Raw genomic sequence first — 21,170 nt, 5'->3', positions numbered from 1 at the left:
AATGGGGCCTAGTTCTGTTTCCTTAGAATGATTCTGTAGTTCGTTGTTCTTTTAGGCCTTTGGGTCTACTCTCTGAGCTCTTGGGTCTGTCCTTTGAGATATCTTTCCTTTTCCATAAGAAATGGTGGTGTTGCCGCTCAACAGCTTTTTCTGTCTGCTTTCCGCCTGTGGAAAGTCAGGGGCCCAGAGAAGAATGTTCATTTTGAAGTGTCTGTCCCAAATCATCCAAATAGTACAGCACCCTTAATTTTTTCTTAAGCTTTCTATGTATCAGATTAATGTTTACCCTGTTAGAGAAAAGACTTACTCATCATTCTTTTCAGAACAGACCTCCCTATATTGACTAGCATGTCCGTGTGTGCAGAACCAGCTCTTTTTAGCTAGCCATGATGGTTTTTGGGGCTCCACTTTAAATCATTCAGAGCTTTTCACAAAACTTGTTAAAACCACACACTTGATCTTTGACGGCAGTCCTTATTTTACTTTGGAAATTCTTTACAAGCAAGTCCTGTGCCTTCCATGTTCTCTTTAACTTTTGCTCACAAGCTGAACATTTTCTTCTTCATCTCATCCCCTGTTTTAACTTTATTTTACTATGGCAAGTCAGTTTACATATTTGGCATTCTGCCTGGATATCTCTTTCACCAGATTCACAGTTCTTTAGATACATTGTTTTTTCAGGTCACTGAAGATGACAGTGTGTCTATTACATGACATAGATTGTAATGTTCTTTCCAGCCCATAAAAACAGTTTGTCTTTTAAAATTTCATTCAGCAAAATTTTGTAGTTTCCACTGTATAAGGCTTACACATATTTTCTGAAATATGTCCCTGTGAATTTTATGTTTTGGAATGATATTGTAAATGGAGTTGTATATTTTATTTCATTTTCAACTGTTCATTGCTAGTATATAGAGATATAGTTGATTTGTATATATTGGTCTTAGAGCCCACTATTGTGTTAAATTCCCATATTTTTTTCTAGTGGATTATTTTGTATGTAGATTTCTAAATATTTTTCATGTTCATGGTCATTCATATACAAATAAAAAGTTTACTTTCTTCCTTCTAATACATATTCCTGTATTTTCTTTTTCTTGCCTTATTGTAATGGCTAGGGTTTCCAATGTCATGTTGAATAGAAGTGGCAAGAGTCGGTATCCTTGGGATGCATGGGTGGCTCAGTCGTTAAGCATCTGCCTTTGCTCAGGTCATGATCCCAGGGTCCTGGGACCAAGTCCTGCATTGGGCTTCTTGCTCAGTGGGGATCCTGCTTTTCCCTCTGCCTGTCATTCCTCCAACTTGTGCACTCTCTCCCTCTGACAAATAAATAAAATCTTTTTTTTAAAAAAGAGTAGATATTCTTGTCTTGTTTCCAGTTTAGGGAAATAGCATTCAATCTTTCACTGTGAAATATGTTGTTAGCTGTGGGTTTTTCACAGATACCCGCTATTAGGTTGAGGAAGTTCATTTCTATTCCTAGTTTACTGGGAGCTTTTGTTATGTATTTTATAGTATATAAATTATACCATATACTGAAACTTGTAAGAGTAATGTCTTATATCTATCAGTTTTAGAAAAAACTTGAACTTTGTAAAGTTTAAAAAGTTTAAGAAAACTTTAGTTAAGGCTAAAAATTTATTTTTAACATCAGCCAGCTAATATACTAAAGGTATAATCAAAATGTTTGTTGAAGATTTTTGCTTTCAGAAACAAAACAAATCTAAGAAAAGAATTGGTATCTTTCCATTTCCTAAACTAATATAATATTTCAAAACTCAGTATTACTTTTCTATGTGAAAAACTTTGCTTATAAAATGAGAATTGAACTTTTCTAATTAGCACCACTAAAAGATTTTAATTCCTTTTATTTCTGCCAGATAAAACAGAATGTTTTAGTGTTTAATAATTCTTTTTCCTATTTGACATATACTCTGGACATATTCTGTGTAATACAAAATAATACTGTAGTAGTAATTCTCACTTAGTATGGAAAGATTTTTTTTCCATTTCTGTACATCTGTAGATGAGGAAACTGAGCTCAGAAAGTGTGAATGACATCCCTATCATTTCTATATCTGTGGTAACTTTTTTTAATAGGATTTACTCAAAGATCCATTGTACATTGGACTACGGCAGAGAAGAGTGAGAGGTCCTGAATATGATGATTTTTTGGATGAATTCATGGAGGCAGTTTCTTCCAAGTATGTATAATCTTTATTTTATCTATATTTGAATTGAATTTCAAAAATTTCAAGATAACCTAACATAATGAACTATAAAATGTGTCCAAGTTTGGTGTAGTATATTTAGTAATTAGAAGTGATTTATATGAAATGCATACACACACAGTCTTAATTATTAGTGACCTAAAACTTAAAGATAAAGTCATGCATCTATCTCAAAAAATGTTGTCTTTGTTGCTATTCCTGAAGATACTTTTATGAAAATGTTTAGATTGTGTGGTTATTGAAACGCATGATTATGGTGAATGAGACACTGGTCACTGACCAAATTACCTGAGCAAGCTATTTTATGATTGGCAGTCTGTACTTTGTTTCTGGCTGCTAATAAAATGTGGTTTCCAGTCATCTTTGTGGGTATATCTGACCCTTTTGTGGTAGGAAGTGGGGATTGAGTGTGAGTTAGTATAATCCACAAGTCCAGAATGATGTTTAAGAACCAAGACATCCAATCACAATTCATGAGTCTCTGATTAAATCTATACTATTTGGTTAAAATGCATTACTCTATTACACCTATTTTAAGTAACATTTAATTGTGGGCCAAGTGCTACTACGAAGTTTTCCAATATTTTTTTCTTTCAGAAAAGAGTATTCCACCATAATTTAGTAAAGTATTCTGAGAGAATTTTCTCACACTAATGGGACAGCCATCCCATTTGTTATTGTGCAGCCACAGAAACCATGGGCTATTTTAAAACCTATATGTTGCCTTGGTTTTTCATAGAAATAAACTCATCAGTAGAATCAGCTGTAACTAGAGACATAGTTTGGGTTTTTTTTTATTATAAGGTTTAATTTTAAGAAGTTGTATGCAACAGCAGAAAGTGCTTTCGTCAGCTTGCACAATATTTAGAATGTGTTGACTCTCTCATTGCCTAAGGTTTCAAGGCAGAGTATATTTGCCAGTTAGTATGGGCTACTTTTTAAAAACATAGGCCTGATTTATTTATTGTTCTTATTTGCTTATTTGGTTAAGCTGTACTTATTCATAGAAATAGTTGAGGAATTGTACAGTTTAAGCTCAAGATTGCATGGTACAGTTAATTGCTAGTAGTTTCTTATATAAAATGTAATGTTTTGAAATTACCCATAACTCTTTAGATAGCAGAGAACATTGCAATGTTATGTAAAATAAAAGGGAAATGCAGGTCTTACCATGTTTGTTTTTATTGTCTATTTGTGTAAGTAGAGTCTATATATACAACTTCAGTATACTTACAAAGAAGCTGTTAAGTTTATGAACATAGTTTGTATGGCTTATATACTTAAATGCTGATGAAATGAAAAGAAAATAATTCCATTTGGAATCAATGAGAAGCTTTCCTCAGAAAATGAGATTTGAGCTAATTTTGAATGCTCTGTGTCAATATAGAGTCAGTAAAGCTTTTTTTTTTTCAAATAGTGAATTGAAGGATTACCTAAGATCTTTGATAAAGAAATGATGATTGACAAAATCAGTAATTTTAAATGCAGAGTATACCTATAGATCAGGAGTTATACCATAGATTCTTCCCAGAGAAGATTCACAAAGACTTTTCAAAAGTAGTTTCTAGCATGCTGCTGCTTTGGGAAAAGTTTTGTAGAAGCCACACCTAACATTACCCAATTAAATTGGGAAGTGGTCCTGAAGATAAGCCCAAAACTACTTAAAAAGAAAATGTAACCTAAATTCAAGGTGAAAAATGACTGTTGCAAGTTGAGTTACTCAGAAATCACATTCTAAGATGGAGTTAAGGTGTGCCCTTGGAATGAACCCCTTTGGAAGGTGGGGGGACAGAAGGAGTGGGAAAAGGGAGAAGGATAAGGTAGATGATGGTAGTGGATAAAGCGAGAAGTTGGGCTTCAGCATAGAACCACCAACAGCCTTGGACAATTTCATTAGAATCATTCCTGTGTGCCAGTTAGATACTTAAGGGGACACTACTCTCTGCCTCTCTCTACCGCCCCATACTTTGCTGCTGTTTTTACTTATTGCATTCACAGGGTTGGGTGGGGCAGTTTCAGATTCTTTCTCTTAACTTTCTTCATAATTCTACTCTTTACCTCATAGGCCATGGACTTGATATGGGTGTTGTGGCAGTTACTAATAGTGTTAGTCTATTCCGATCAGACATTTGGGGACTGAGAAAATCACCAGGTCAGTCTGTGGTGCTAATGAATGGGACCCATTATAAGCTAGACCTTGGCCAAGGCTCCATTTATTACTGACTTCCAAATGCCTTTACTCTAATGAGGAGGGTGTTGGCATATAGAGGCTTTTGGTCTTCTGGTATCACTGTCAACTCTGTGCCCTTGAAATGTTTGGGTATTCCCTGCCCCCAGAGCACAGTTACCTGAATAAAGAGCTATAGGTCCCACTGGAGAAGGTTTGAGGGAATTATTACCCCGTATTCTTACCATGGTGTTGCAAGTTCTTTCCTTCTGGATTCTTGGCCTCTTACATTAGAGGGTTCTGAGTCCAAAAATTCGCTGAGGCATGGAAGTTGAAAAAGATATGGTGACTTTGTTGGGACAACTTCCCTCAGATTTGTTCATTCATTCTCGATTTATTTTGATTGTACACATTCACTAGTAGACTTGTCAGCTGTCTGTTTTACACCTGGGGATGCTGTATTCTTTAAACTACCTCAATAATTCTCTGTGTGTCAGCCCCCCACTAACCCCAGCCTTGCCATTCTTATGATAATTAGGTCCCCCTGGCTTCTCATGGCTTCTGATCTTCATCTAGACCTATTATCCCCATTGCTATCAATGATCCCAGTTCTAAACCAGCATTTCCTTCTGTCAGTTCTGGCTTTCAGAAGAGAATCGCCACAGAACTTGTTAATATGGATATCTTCTCACTGGTATCTTCCTTATGGCTTTGGTAAATGGTGTGGTAAATGGTGTGTTTTCTGGGCCCTCTGGGAGAACATAATATCTGATGGGTTTTCTGGCCTTACATAGTACTTGTATTCTAGAATGTACTCTGAGAGCTTTGTGATCCCCTCTTCTGCCATCTGCCATAGTATTTCTGGCATTTCAACAACATTTAATATGAGCCATTACTTTCTCCATGTTTCCAGGAACCACTCTAACAAGTCAGTTTATGCCATCTGAGATTCTTACCGGTTGTAAATTCTATAGTTCAGGAGAGCATCTCAAATCAATAAACTTTTTCTTATCTAATAGTTAAATTCTAACCTCTTTGAGCAAACACCCTCAGAAATTAATCTCATATATACTCTTCTGGTTAATATAAACCAGGTGGATCTCGCAGTTCCTTTGTAGAATATCCTTTTTCTTTCTTTGTTAGGCCTAGTATGTCCTAGGTGGGTTCTGTTGTGACATAACCCTTGTTATGGACCTGTGGGTCTGGAGAGGAGGTGAAGGTAGATGAAAGTTAGGGTGGTACATGTTGTCTGAGGAGGGAGAAGCTTCTGTGTATGTGATTCCCAAGGAGGAAAGGGCCGAACATTTTTGTGGCTTCAGAAAGTTTTAGGGAATCTGGGAATTCAAGATTTTAGGAGGCATCAAACCAAATATCTCCTGTGTCAGGATCCAACCAGGATCCTGACTTAGTAGGTCTGCCTTGCTGAAGTTTGCGAGTATTTGAATACTGTGATGATTAATCCTTATTCCTGGTGATTAGCTCTCTCTGCCCAGGAGCTGTAGAATCCGAGAGCATTTTTGTATTTACTTGGGAGGTCCTCTGGTTTTTACATTGATGATTGCTTGTCCTCAACTTTTTGTGATCTTTTCCTGTTGTCCATATAGTTAGTATTTCTGCTCTATTTCTCAAACACCTCACCCATCATTCTAGCTAAAGAGTTCCCTTCTGCAGATATACTGTCTGACCCTACTATGGTGAGAGTTTGAACAGTTGGACTGCCCCCTGTGCCGGATTCTCTCCGCTCCACCTCCCACCAGGAACAGGGTCCACGTCACCAGCCAGGCAGTGAGTGATCCAGCTGCAGAGCCCCATCCTATCACCAGCTTTCTCAGACCATTCCCAGTGCTGTCACAGATGAGATTATTTGAGAGGCAGATTCTGCACGAATTTTAGTGTTCAAGAGGTTTATAAGACATGCCCTAGAGATCAACCCTTAACGAAGGGGTAACAAGGAGGCAGGAATGCGCAGAGGGGTGAAGGCCCAATGACACTTTCCACGCACCCCATGGGGAACTTTGGAGCTACAGTGGCTTTTCAGATGTGTCCCCAGTTGGGCTGGGGTGGCCAAGCCTTTATAATCCTGAATTGTTTGGTCCTTGGATGTGGGTCAGGCTGAGAAAAGAGTATACCTGTGATATAGTACTCTCTGCAGTGGACACAGTCCCTGGGACAGCAGTGGAGGATATCAGTGCCATGTCACGGTGGTCAGTACAAGGACATTTAGATAAAGATAAAAATTAAGAAAAAAGTTTCAAGGTTGTGATTATGGCGTGTCTTGAAAAATGTTATCTACACCATTTCTGATATTCCGTTTTTTTTTAAAGATTTATTTATTAATTTGTCAGAGAGAGAGAGAGGGAGCATGAATGGGGGAGTGGCAGGCAGTTCCCTGCTGAGCAAGGAACCCTGATTCGGGACTCAATCCCAGGACCCTGAGATCATGACCTGAGCCAAAGGCAGATGCTTAACCAACTGAGCCACCCGCACGTCCCTCTGATATTCTGTTATCAAGCCATATGACAGACAAATGCTAGACTCTGCAAAATATTTTTGGTTTAGAAAAATTGGCCAGTGGAGCAAACCACCAAGTTGCCTTAGCTACCTGTGCCCTAACAGGATCTAGATTTCTCTAGTACAAATGTCTTGTCAAATGACTTAGTCTTTCTTTCTTATTGTTTTGATTCATTTTTATTTGTTAAAAGTCAAGCACTGTGTTTGGTACTGGGGATACAGGGATGAATAAGACAAAAATAATCCTTTTCATATAGATTGTTCTTTGCTAGAATAGACATAACAAGTGAACAAGTGAATAATAAAATGAAACAATGAAATTGTAATAAATATAACAGAGACAAATTGCTGTCTAAGAATAATATGTGACTTAATTTATGTAAATCAGGTGAATATTACTGTTATCTCTTTTTTTTAGCACATACTTTACTTTTTTTCTGTTTACTTTATTAATTGATATGGTTATCTCTTTTATGAAGTTTATTACCAAAATCCTTACACTTTTTTGGTAATGATGCTTTTGTTGAAAATTAACATGAACTCTTTGATTATAGGTAGGTAAATTAATAAACAGTGGGAAAACTGAATTCAGAAAGCACTGATAAATTAGACTGGATATTATTTAGCATCTCCGGTGGAATACTACAGATCTGTTTTCCTGGAACTTGCCTTTTCAACAGTTTTATCAATTGGGCTTAGTATTTCTACACCTGAGAATATAGGTTAAGAAAATAATCCTAAGAAAAGAAAAAGAAAATAATCCTAAATAAGGAATGAATTTTATGCCCAAAGAGGTTCACTGAGCGTTTTTATTACATGATTTTCCAGAATAGGCCCCTCTCTTCGGTTTCCTTCTTCCTCAGTGATTGCTCTAACACACTTTCCTCACCTTATTTATTCTCATCCCCCTAACCTCTCTACTTCAGAGTGCTTCAGGTCTGGGGCTTGAAACTCTTTTCTTTACTATCTATACTCACTTCCTCGGGGACATTATCTAGTCATTCATCTTTTTTTTTTAAATTTTCAATTTTTTTTAATTATTGAAATATAGTTGACATACAATGTTAGGTTAGTTTCATTTTTTTTTTAGTTTTTATTTTAATTCCAGTATAGTTAACATACAGTGTTATATTAGTTTCAGGTGTACAAGCTAGTGGGTCAACAATTCTATACATTACTCAGTGCTAACCATGGTAAGTATACTCTGAGTCCTCACCACCCATTCAGGCACCTCCCCTCTGGTAACCATCAGTTTGTTCTCTATAGTTCAGAGTCTGTTTCTTGATTTGTCTCTTTCTGTCTTTTTTATTCCTTTGCTCATTTTTTTGTTTCTTAAATTCCACACATTTGTCTTTCTCTGACTGACTTATTTCACTTGGCATTAAACTCTCTAGCTCCATCCATGTAGTTGCAAATGGCAAGATTTCATTGTTTTTCGTGGCTGAAAAATATTCTTCTGTGTATACAGATACCACATCTTTATTCATTTATCAGTCGATGGACACTTGGGCTGCCCAATACACTTTGGGTATTGTTTTTTTTTTAAGATTTATTTACTTACTTGAGAGAGAGAGAGAAAACACACAAGTGGAAGGGGCAGAGGGAGAGAGAGAGAATCTCAGGCAGACTCTGTGCCAAGTGCAGAGCCCAACCACCATGAGATCTTAACCTGAGATGAAACCAAGAGTCAGATACTTAACCCAGTGTGCTACCCAGGTATCCCATAGTTTGGCCGTTATAAATAATGCTGCAATAAATATGAGAGTACATGTATCCCTTTGAATTAATGTTTTTGTATTTTTGGATAAATACATGATAGTATAATTACTGGATCATGGGGTAGTTCTATTTTTAACATTTTTGAGTTTCAGGGGGACAACACAATGATTCAACAATTCTGTACATTACACAGTTCTCACCATGGTGAGCGTCATCACCACCTGTCACCATACAACGTTATTATAATTTTATTGACTATTTTCTCAATGCTGTACTTTTCATCCTGGTGACTTATTTATCTTATAACTGGAAGTTCCTACCTCTTAATCCCCTTTACCTATTTTCACCCATCCCCATATCCCTCTCTTGTCTGGCAACCACCAGTTTGTTTCCCATATTTATGAGCTATTTCTGCTTTTGTTGTTGCTATTGTTTTGGTTGTGTATTCAGTTTTTTTAAAAAATTGAAGCATGGTTGACTCACAATGTTACATTAGTTTCAGATGTACCATATAGTGTTTCAACAACCCTGTACATTATGCTATGCTCATCACAGTCACCATCTGTCACCATCCACTATTACACTACCATCAACTGTATTGCTTATATTGTACCTTTTGTCCCTGTGACTTACACATTCCGTAGCTGGAAGCCTGTATCTCTCATTCTCCTTCCCCCATTTTGCCCCTCCCTCCACCCCCTTCTCTTCTTGGCAACTACCAGTTTGTTCTCCATACGTATGGGACTGTTCCTGCTTTTTTTATTTTTTGTTTGTTTTGCTTTTTAGGTTTCCCATATAAGTGAAATCATATAGTATTTGTCTTTCTCTGTCTGTCTTACTTCATTTAGCCTAATACTCTCTAGGTCCATCCATATTCTCACAGTTGGCAAGATCTCATTCTTTTTATGGCTGAGTAATATTCCATTGTGTACATACACCACATCTTCTTTACCCATTCATCTATCAATGGGCACTTGGGATGCTTCCATATCTTGGCTATAGTAAATAATGCACAGTGATCACAGGAGTAAATATATCTTTTCAAATTAGTGTTTTCATATTCTTTAAATAAATATCCATAGGTGGAATAGCTGGATTATATTCTAGATGTATTCCTAAATTTTTGAGGAATCTATACTGTTTTCCAGTGTGGCTACAGCAATTTACATTCCCTGTTTTCCACATCTTCTCTAAGACTTGTCTTTTTTTTTTTTTTTTTTTTGGGTGATTGTCATTCTAATGTGTGTGAGGTGGTAGCTCATTTCATAGATGATCATTTCTTAGATGAACATCTTTTCATGTATCTGTTTGCCATCTGTATGTCTTCTTTGGAACAAGGTCAATTCAAATCTTCTGCCATTTCTAATCAGGTTCTTTGATTTTTTTTATTGTTGACTGTATGAATTCTTTGTTTATTTTGGATATTAATCTCATCAGATTTATGATTTGAAATTTTTTTTCTCATTCAGTAGGTTGACTTTTTGTTTTTATGGTGGGTTTCTTTCACTATACAGAAGCTTTTTAGTTTGATATAGTCCCAATTATTTATTTTGACTTTTGTTTCCCTTGCCTTTGGAGTCAGATCCAGAAACAGATTGCTACGACCATTGTCAAGGGGTTTACTGCATATGTCTTCTAGGAATTTTATAGTTTCGGGTCTTACATTCAAGTCTTTAATCCATTTTAAGTTAATTTTTATAGATTTTATGTAATAGTGTTCTAGTTTCATTTCTTTTCTTTTTTTCTTTCTTTGTTTTTTTGGCACATGACTGTCTGTCTATCTTCCCAGCACCCCTTATTGAAGAGACTGTGCTTTATTTTATGTTCTTGGTTCCTTTGCCATAAGTTGTCTGTATAAGTGTGCATTTATTTCTGGGCTCTTGATTCTGTTCTATTGATCTGTATGTCAGTTTTTATGCCAGTACCACCTTGTAGTATAGTTTAAATCAGGGAGCATGATACGTCCAGCATTGTTTTTATTTCTCAGGAATGCATTGCTTATTTGGGATTTCTTGTGGTTCTATACAGATTTTAGAATTATTTGTTTTAGTTCAATGATAGATGCCATTGGAGTTTTCATAGGGATTGCATTGAATCTGTGAAGTGCCTTGGGTATTATGGACATTTAATTTCTTAAATTCCACATATGAGTGAAATCATATGGTATTTGTCTTTCTCTGACTTATTTCACTTAGCATAATACACCCTAGTTCTATCCACGTTGTTCAAATGGTAACAGTTAATTTTTTAAAATTTCCATTGTGTATATATACTACATCTTCTTTATCCATTCATCCGTCAATGGACATCTGGGCTCTTTCCATATTTTGGCAGTTGTGGACATTGCAGTTATAAACATTGGGGTGCACGTGTCCCTTTGAATAACTATTTTGTATCCTCTGGATAAATACCTAGGAGTGTAATTGCTGGTCCAGGGGTTAGTTCTACTTTTAACTTTTTGAGGAACCTCCATACTATTTTCCAGAGTAGCTGCGCCAGCTTGCATTCCCACCAACAGTTTAAGAGGGTTCCCCTTTCTCTGTATCCTTGCCAACATCTTTTGTTTCCTGAGTTGTTAATTTTAGCCATTTTGACTGGTGTGTGCTGGTATCTCGTTGTGATTTTGATTAGTATTTCCCTGATGCCAAGTAATGTTGAGGTATTTTTTTTTCTTTTTTTCTTTTTTTTTTTATGTCTGTTAGCCATTTGGATGTGTTCTTTAGAGAAACGTGTGTTCATGTCTTTTGTTCATTTCTTGACTGGTTTTTTTGTTCTTTGGGTGTTGAGTTTGATGGGTTCTTTATAGATCTTGGATACTAGCCCTTTATTTGATAGTCATTTACAACTATCTTCTCCCGTTCCTTTTAGTTTTGTTGATTGTTTCCTCTGTTGTGCAAGTTTTTTATCCTGATGAAGTCCCAATAGTTCATTTTTGCTTTTGTTTCCTTTGCCTCTGGAGACACGTCTAGCAAGAAGCTGCTGTGGCCAAGATCACAGAAGTTGCTGCCTGTGTTTTCCTTTAGGATTTTCATGGATTCCTTTCTCACATATAGGTCCTTCATCCTTTTTCAATTTATTTTTGTGTATGATGTAAGAAAGTGGTCCAGTTTCCTTCTTTTGCATCTAGCTGTCCAATTTTCCCAGCACCATTTGTTGAAGAGATAATCTTTTTTCATTAGATATTCTTTCTTGTGTTCTTGAAGATTAGTTGACCATAGAGTTGAGGGTCCATTCTGGATTCTCTCTTCTGTTCCATTGATCTTTGTGTCTGTTTTTGTGCCAGTACCATACTGTTTTGATTTTTACAGCTTGAAGTAATACAGCTTGAAGTCTGGAATTGTGATACCTCCAGCTTTGATTTTCTTTTTCAGCAGTACTTTTGCTATTCATGGTCTTTTCTGGTTTCATACAAATTTTAGAATTGTTTTCTCCAGCTCTGTACAAAATGCTGATATCGTTTTGATAGGGATTACATTATATGTGCCGACTGCTTTGGGTAGTATAGACATTTTAACAATATTTGTTCTTGTGCAATCAATGAGCATAGAATGTTCTTCCATTTGTGTACTTACTCAATTTCTTTCATAAGTGTTCTATAGTTTTCAGAGTACAAAATTATTTCCTCCCATTCATGAGCATGGAATATCTTTCCATTTATTTGGGTCGTCTTCAGTTTTCTTTTTTCCTTCTTCTTCTTCAGTTTCTCTCATCAGTGTCATGGTCTTCAAGGTACAAGTCTTTCATTTCCTTGGTTAAATTTATTACAAGATTTTTTTTTTTTAAGATGCAATTTTAAATGAGATTGTTTTCTTAATATCTCCTCTGGTGGTTTGTTATTGTATATAAACACCACAGATTTCTGTATATCAGTTTTATATCTTATAACAGTTTTGTATCCTACAACAGTTTTTTGGTCAAGAATTTATGGTTTCTGCATATTGTATTACAGCATGTACAAATAGAGATGGCTTTATTTCATTCCTTTTCAATTTGGATGCCTTTTATTTTTTTCAAGTCTGTTGTGGCTAGAACTTTCCAATACTATGTTGAATGTAAGTGGTAAGAGTGGCAATCCTTATCTCATTCCTGATTTTAGAGGAAAAGCTTTCAGCTTTTTGCCATTAACTATGTTATTCATAGTAGATTTGTCATATATAGCCTTTATTATGTTGAACTGTATTCTTTCTATATCCATTTTGTTGAGAATTTTTATCATAATTAGATGTTGAATTTTGTCAAATGCTTTTTCTGCATCTGTTGAGGTGATCATATGATTTTTATTCTTCATTTTGTTAATGTGCTATGTCACACTGATTTCCAGATGTTGGACCCTTTTTGCATCCCTGGAGTAAATCCCATTTGATCATGCTGTATGATCCTTTTAATGTTTTGTTGAATTTGGTTTGCTAATATTTGTTGACAGTTTTTGCCTCTATGCTCATCAAGAATATTGCCTGAAATTTCCCTTTTTCTGTGGTGTCCTTATCTGGTTTTGGTTTTAAGGTAGTGATGGTCTTGTAAAATGATTTTGAAGTATTTACTTCTCTTCAATTTGTTTTGGAAGAGTTTGAGAAGGATAGATATTAACTCTTTTTTGAATATTTGATAGAATTAACCCCTGAAACTGTCTGATCCTGGGCTTTTCTTTCTTGGGAGGTTTCTGATTACTGATTCAGTCTTCTTACTAGAAATTAGTCTATTCAGATTTTATATTTCTTCATGATTCTGTCTTGGAAAATTGTGCATTTCTAGAAATTTAGCTGTTTCTTCTAGTTTGTCCAATTTGTTGTGTAATTGTTTATTGTTGTCTCTTATAATACTTTGTATTTCTGTAATTGCTTTTTCATTTCTAATTTTATGTGGGCCCCTTTTTTTTCTTGGATTGTCTAGCTAAAAGTTTGTCAGTATTGTTTATCCTTTCAAAGAATCAGCTCTTAGTTTCATTGACCATTTTTATTGAATTTTTAGTCTCTGTTTCACTTATTTCTGTTCTGATCTTTAGTGTTTTGTTCCCTCTCCTAACTTTAGGCTTCATTTGTTCTTTTGCTAATTCCTTTAAGTGTGCGGTTAATTATTTATTTGAGAGTTTTCTTGTTTCTTTAGGTAAACCTGTATCACTATGAACTTCCTTCTTACAACTACTTTTGCTGCATCCCATAGATTTTGGTATGTTGTGTTTCTGATTTCCTTTGCCTCTAGATATTTCCTGATTTTTACTTTGATTTCTTTGATGGCCCGTTGGTTTTTCAGTAACATGTTTAATCTTCACATATAGTTTTTCCAGTTTTCTCCTTGTAATTGATTTTTAGTTCATACCATTGTAGTTAGAAAAGATGCTTGATATAATTTCAGTCTTCTCAAATTTTTGAGACTTGTTTTGTGACATTACATATGATCTCCTCTGGAGAATGTTCCACAAGAACATTCAGAAAAATGTGTGTATTTTCCTGCTTTTAAATGGAATATTCTGGATATATCTGTGAAGTTCATTTGGTTTAATGTGTCATTTAAGGCCATTGTTTCCTTACTAATTTTTTGTGTGGATGATCTCTCCATTGATGTAAGTGGGATGTTAAAAGCCCTTACTATTATTGTGTATTGCTGTTAGTTTCTTCCTTTAGCTTTGATAGTATCTGCTGTATATACTTTGATGCTCCTATGTTGGATGCATATGTATTTATAAATGTTGTATTTTCTTGCCGGATTGACTCCTGTATCATTATGTAATGTTCTTCTTTGTCCTTTATTACATTGTTTAAGTCTGTTTTGTCTGAGTATAGTTACACCAGCTTTATTTTTATTTCCATTTGCATGGAATATCTATCTCTCTCCCTTCCCTTTCAATCTATGTGTACCCTTACTTCTGAAGTTAGTTTCTTGTAGCCAGCATATAGATGCATTTTGTTTTTTCATTCATTGGGCCACTCTGTCTTTTGATTGGAGAATTTATTCTACTTTTATTTAAAGTAATTATTGATAGGTATCTACTTATTTCCAATTTGTTGTTTTCTGGCTGTTTTTGTTGTTCTTCTCTATTACTTCTCTTTCTCCTTCCTTATTTGATGGTTTTCTTTATTGTTATTTTCAGACTTCTTTGTCATTTTCTCTTATGTATTTATCACTAGTTTTTGCTTTGTGATTACTGTGAGGTTTGCATACAACATTCTATGTTTATAATGGTTGATAAAACATTAAATTGATAAAACATTAAATTTGAACATATTCTAAAACTTTACATTTTTACACCTCCCAATATAGTAGCCTCTTTTTCCTGAATCAGTTGCTCCTGAATGTTAATAAGACAAGTAATGACTGCTTCAACTCAGTTGCCTTAAATTCTCTATATTAGAATTTAATTGATGATTATTAACTATATGAGAAAAATAACTGTACCTCAAGTGAGTTTTTAAAATGCTAGTATTATGGGCACCTGGGTGGCTCAGTTGGTTAAGCGACTGCTTTCAGCTCAGGTCATGATTCTGGAGTCCCGGGATCAAGTCCCACATAGGGCTCCCTACTCCACAGGGAGTCTGCTTCTCCCTCTGACCTTCTTCCCTCTCATGCCCTCTCTCGTTCTCTCTCTCCAATAAATAAAGAAAATCTTTAAAAAAATGCTAGTATTATATATATATATTTTTTAAAGATTTTATTTATTTATGAGAGAGAGAGAGAGAGAGAGCGAGCACAGGCAGACAGAATGGCAGGCAGAGGCAGAGGGAGAAGCAGGCTCCCTGCAGAGCAAGGAGCCCGATGTGGGACTCCATCCCAGGATGCTGGGATCATGACCTGAGCCGAAGGCAGCTGCTTAACCAACTGAGCCACCCAGGCGTCCCTAGTATTATATTTTTAATGAAAGAAATAAAATTATTCATCAAGGACTCTTTTTATTTTTATTTTTTCCTTTTTCACTTTAAATTATCAAAATTAAAAGTCAGTTGGATGCACTAGGAATGGACTCAGTGATGATTACTATAATATTTAGATGACTTTCCCCAACTTTGGCTGCCATCACAAATTTTATTATGATCTGTCACATGATATTTAAGAAAAATAATGTTAGTCTGAAGCCATACCATCTGCCATATAATGCAGGGTATGATGATGGTGTTTTCATAAAGTGATGCTTTTTTTTTTCACTCATTCAGTATGAAAATAAAGCCTCTGTGTGTCATTCACACTATTCAGACTGTTGAGAGAAGGTATTAATTTGGTCAAATTTCTTGGAAGTCATATATCAGATTTCAAAGGAATAAGATATATAGCCCCTGATTAGCATGGCCAGATTTACTAAATTTATTTTATTATTATTTATAATATTTTTTCTTTTTAAAGAAGTCATCAGAAATATGAGTTTATATGCTCTTTGCCCTTACACAAGATTGCAATTTGATAGTTTCTTCACCATGCTACACTAAATTTTTGGCCTTAACATACATTCCTGTTGTTTGTCTTTCTGCTATTTCTGCTGCAGTGAATTTCATGGCTAACTTTCTTTGCTTCCTTCTTCCACCTGTTCCAGTCATTGCCTTTAATGCCTGATACGTTTTTTTCGTTGAATGGATATATTTATAACTTAGATGATTTTATCTATAAATCTGTGAGGCCTTTTGGATTCCATCCGTCATTTTAATCAGCATAATTTACATTGGTTTTCATAATAAATTTAATGAAAACATATGACTCTGTGGGACACCATCTGCTGTTTTTCTCTGTGGTGATGTAAGCCATTTGAAAAAAAAAAAATCAAATGGAAAGAATGTCTGTCAATATGAGAAAAATCAGCAACCATGTTACTTACCAAGGGACATGACTCAAATCGAATTTATGACTCAGAGTTTTTCCCCACTTTTCCATACAAAGAAAGATCAGATTGACAATTTAACCAAAGCCATATTTTTCTTAAAAATTCTATTTCTAGGGGTGGCTGGGTGGATCAGTCGGTTAAGCGTCTGACTCTTTATTTCAGCTCAGGTCATGATCGTGGGGTTGTGAGTCTGAGCTCCATGCTGAGGGGGAATTGGTTGGAATTCTCTCTCTCCTTCTCCTTTTGCTCCTCCTCCCCCCATTTGCACTTTCTCTAAAAAAAAAAAAAAAGAAAGAAAGAAAGAAAGAAAGAAAGAAAAATTTATTTTAAAAATTCTGTTTATTTATATCTTACTCTCCACTTTTTTCAAGTGAATGAAGAAAGTAGGTCATATAAGAATTAGAAATCTGCCAGTATGCCTTATGTGTATGTATGTAAGAGTATGTACATAGATTTATATTTCTTCAAAGATTTAAGGTGGATATTTTGTTAGTTTTACATCTTTGCCTGTATTTTGGCCCACCCTTAGAAGAGCCAATTTGACTTTGAGGAACAAGTCAAATTTACTCTGTCTTGCTGAACATGGTTTACAGCTTTTTCCTTTTAGGTGCTTTCCTTGCCTAATCATTTTTATTCAAATCATTGATTCTAGTTGCATTAATTCCAGCATTCCTTTAATATGAGTGTAATGTTTTATATGATTTTATTCTATTTGTTTGAGTCTAATGACTGTATTATTCCACTATGCCCTATTTTTCTTACTAGAATGTAAAATGTGTCAGAAAAAGAACTTTATTATCAATATTTTCTGAATATACCACAGTATACTCTACCACATACTGGCTATAAAATAACTGCTTTTGAAAAACCATGCCTTAAACATTGAATCCAACTTGAATGAAGCTACAGTGACATGTACAAAGGAAAGGTGGTTCGCTAATGTAAGCTAGAGAAACATACAATTTCCCAAATAAAGTGATTCTGCTTGTGTAAACTAAAGGTTTTAGTTGCATAAATAAAAGTATACTTTAGATATTGAAGTTTTTCTAAAGATGAAAAATATTTTAATAAATTCCTAGTGTATCCATCATTACCTTTTTTTCAAGTTTTTATTTAAATTCCAATTAATTAACAAATAGTGTAATATTAGTTTCAGTGTAGAATTTATTGATTCAGCACTTACATACAACACCCAGTGCTTATCACAGGTGCCCTCCTTAATCCCCATCACTTATTTATCCCATCTCCCTGCTCACGTCCCCTCCAGTAACCATCAGTTTTGTTTTCTGTAATTAAAAGTCTGTTTCCTGGATTGGCTTTCTTTTTTTATCCCCCTGTGTTCATCTGTTTTGTTTCTTGAATTCCACATTAGAATGAAGTGATACAGTATTTGTCTTTCTCTGACTGAACTTATTTCACTTAGCATAATACTCTATCGTTCCTTCCACATCTTTGCAAATAGCAAGATTTCATTCCTTTTTTATGGCTGAGTAATATTCCATCATGTGTGTGTATACCACATCTTCTTTATCCATTCATCAGTCTATTGATATTTTTCCATAATTTAACTATCGTTCGTAATGCTGCTATAAACATTGGAGTGCATGTATTCCTTTGAATCAGTGTTTTTGTATTCTTTGGGTAAATACCTAGTAGTCCAATTGCTTGATCATAGGGTAGTTCTGTTTTTAACTCTTTGAAGCACCTCTGGCTTTTGCAAAAGAAACAATCAGCAAAACGAAGGGCAACCTAGGGAATGGGAGAAGATATTTACAAATGATATATCTGATAAAGGGTTTGTATCCAAAATATATAAAGAATTTATAAAAGTGAACACCAATAGAACAAATAATCAAGTTAAAAAATAGGCAGACAACACGAATAGATATTTTTCCGAAGAAGACATGCAGATGGCCAAGAGACATGCTACTTTTTCTTTTTGAATGACATCAAGGTCTATATGGTGGAATCCCTAAATATTTTATCTGAGTTTATTAAAGGTTAATTATGTATGTTAATTATTTATTTAAATAATTATTTATTTATAGATGATCATTAAGGTTTGACAAAGTCTGTGTATCGTGCTTCCTCTTTGCCTCTCTTCTTTATTCTCTTGACTTTTATTTAGCAAGGTAAAGTGGGCTAGTTCCTTAAAAGCTTTTGTTTCTTATAGTTTTCCATGTATATTATCGTGTGTAATAAAATGAAAATAAGAAGGAATATATATGCTCATTGGTAATATTTAAAAAGGAGATTCAGAATAGATTTCCTTAATTGTGGTGATAGATAAAGAACAAGAGCAAAAAACTGAAACAAAACCAGATGAACAGAAGCAAAAAAAAACCACCATCAGCAGCAACCCTTTATGGGTCAAAATAGATCCTTTGTTGTAATCTTTTCTTGCCCTCCTTTACTTAAATGTATTTATAAGCAAAGATAAAGCAGGAATGTGCTTATGAAAGCAGTTTGGTTTTTATGTTTAAAGATTACCTATGTAGCCAGTTTGATGGGGGAATAGTGTAACAATATTTGAACAAGATGTAGTTTCATTAATGGGGATTAAAGATGCTGAAAGGAAAAGAATTGTTACAGAAGCAAAGTTGGAATATTGGTTTGTGGTAAGGTCAGAAATTAAGGGGACTTTTTTGTTCAGTAGGAAATGTGAAAGCAATGTGAAAGCAATTTGTAATTAATATCCTGTGTTGACTGGTGCTGCATTTCAGTGAGTAAAAGCTGGTCCTTTTCATGGCCGCTCCTGACCTCTCGCTGCTCTGTCCTGCAGCCATCCTATTTGCGTGGCCTTTGAAGTCATTGACCTCCCAAGCCATGTTCCCCACTGTTTGAGATAGTCTTCTCCCAGAAACCGACTTGTTAACAACCTAATCTTTTCCAGTGTTTGTTGAAATCTTATGCTCTTCTGGACTTATCCTGATTACCCCAGGTAATACTGAACTCTGCCCCACTTTCTACCCATGCTCTATTTTTTCTTATTATATAATTTTATATAATTTAGCACTTATTGCATTTGCTGTTGATCGTGTGTCTTAGCCACTAGAACATATGCATCCAAGGACAGGGATCCAGTTCTTTTTATGAACAGGTTCCTACATCAGCACCTGGCACAGAATAGATATGCAATAAATCTTTTTGAGTTGAATTATACTACTCGAAGGGAGGCCACACAAGAGAATGTGAGTGCATTCGCACAAGTCTTTCACTGTTGCTAGAAAATTACATTTTAATTATGCTATACTTTTGATGAGTTAGTAGCATCGTTTTTATGTGGAAGGGAGAACCATAGGACATGGCGAGGGGTGAATACCTGATTTTCTCAGGCCTCATGAACAGGTTATCCCTTGAGGGGTGGAGATAAGTACTGAGGTTGGTATGTTACATAAAGCAACTACATTTAATGTAAGTTGGTGGTAAATATTTTTTGAGCTGATAAATTTCAAAGTTCTATCATTTCAGTCAAAATCATACCATATCCTATAGTATTCATGGTAACGATCACCACATTTATAAACAGAAAACAAAACAAACAGCTGTTATAATTATCATTAACCAGTATGGTTAGATTGGGATGTGCAGAAATTTGAATGGAGGAAAGGTTCAGTTATACTGAGCACATGTTGGAGTGATTTGCCTGGAATAGGTTCACAGCCCATTTCTTTAGAGGCCTCATGACATGACTTTTTTACTTCAGCGGCTTGAAATCTGACTCATCAGGAAGTTTAGAAACCTGGTTTTGTCAGCCTACACAGACCATGTCTCAGGGACAAGTGGTAAGTAAAACCTGGGTTTTGAAATCAATCCTCAGCTCCATCAACTACTACATTTGCAACCTTGGAAAATTTACTGACCTTCCCTATGGCATAATTCCTTTTCTTGAAAAATGTGAAAAATAGTAACAGACCCTACTTCACAGGGTTGATGTGATGATTGAGACGAAACATTAAAAAACCCAAAATTACTTTTATTAAGTGCTATACATAGTAATTATAATTTTTCCCTCTAGGAAGCATGATTAAGGATAATTATTTAGTTAAAAGTTATAGGTTGAGAAATTTGGTTTAATATTAGATGGAACACTCAATGATTGGAATTATAATTATAATGTATATAAAAATACTGACTACAATCCTTGTACATAAAATTCACTCACTAGTTGTTGCTCTTGGTCATTTTTACTGTTAATATTTGTGACCTTTCTGTCACTCTAAGTCTGTGGGGAGATATGCTTAATACATAAATATTTCTGCCTTAAGTGGAGGATGGATTAGAACTAAATAGTCTCTGAAAGGAAATAAACTGTAGGATTCCAAGAAAATATTAAAGAAGCTGTATTTTCTTTCTCAACATTCAGGGTTGATCTGTATCATAAAATTCAGCAGTTCACTGATCATTGTTATCATTATGAGTCAGTTGGAAATGTTTGATCATCACATTATATAATTTATGCCTGACTCAGAGGAACAAGCTTCTCATTCAGTGTTTTAAACTATTTTGTTTTACATAAACTTTAGCTTTCTCTTACAATCTTAAGTTTATTTCATTAGGAGCTCAAGAAACAGATGGCAAAGTGATGGATTCAAGAGAAAATATTTCACAAATAGTTATTTGCCTTACATTATATTCCCTATGCTATGTATTAATTTATAGTCAGCTTCAAAGTATGTTTATAATAGAAAATAAAAATAAATATAATAAAAATGATACAAAGGTACTAAAAACTACT

At 34.9% G+C, this 21,170-nt stretch overlaps 1 protein-coding gene across 1 annotated transcript in view; it reads left to right on the top strand.

Moving 5' to 3' along the window:
* Positions 1 to 21,170, top strand: part of ME1 (malic enzyme 1) — a 179,357-nt gene that overhangs the window by 82,394 nt on the left and 75,793 nt on the right. The window contains exon 6 of the mRNA XM_032858030.1: positions 2,101 to 2,204. Within this exon, the coding sequence (XP_032713921.1) occupies positions 2,101 to 2,204 (104 nt within the window). The remainder of the gene's footprint in view (positions 1 to 2,100; positions 2,205 to 21,170) is intronic.

Source organism: Lontra canadensis, unplaced genomic scaffold (assembly GCF_010015895.1).
Source record: "Lontra canadensis isolate GAN:19392208 unplaced genomic scaffold, GSC_riverotter_1.0 scaffold14, whole genome shotgun sequence".
In the NCBI taxonomy this organism is placed as follows: Eukaryota; Metazoa; Chordata; class Mammalia; order Carnivora; family Mustelidae; genus Lontra; species Lontra canadensis.
The sequence above is the reverse complement of the archived record's forward strand: the minus strand, read 5'-3'. Positions and strand labels throughout refer to the sequence as shown.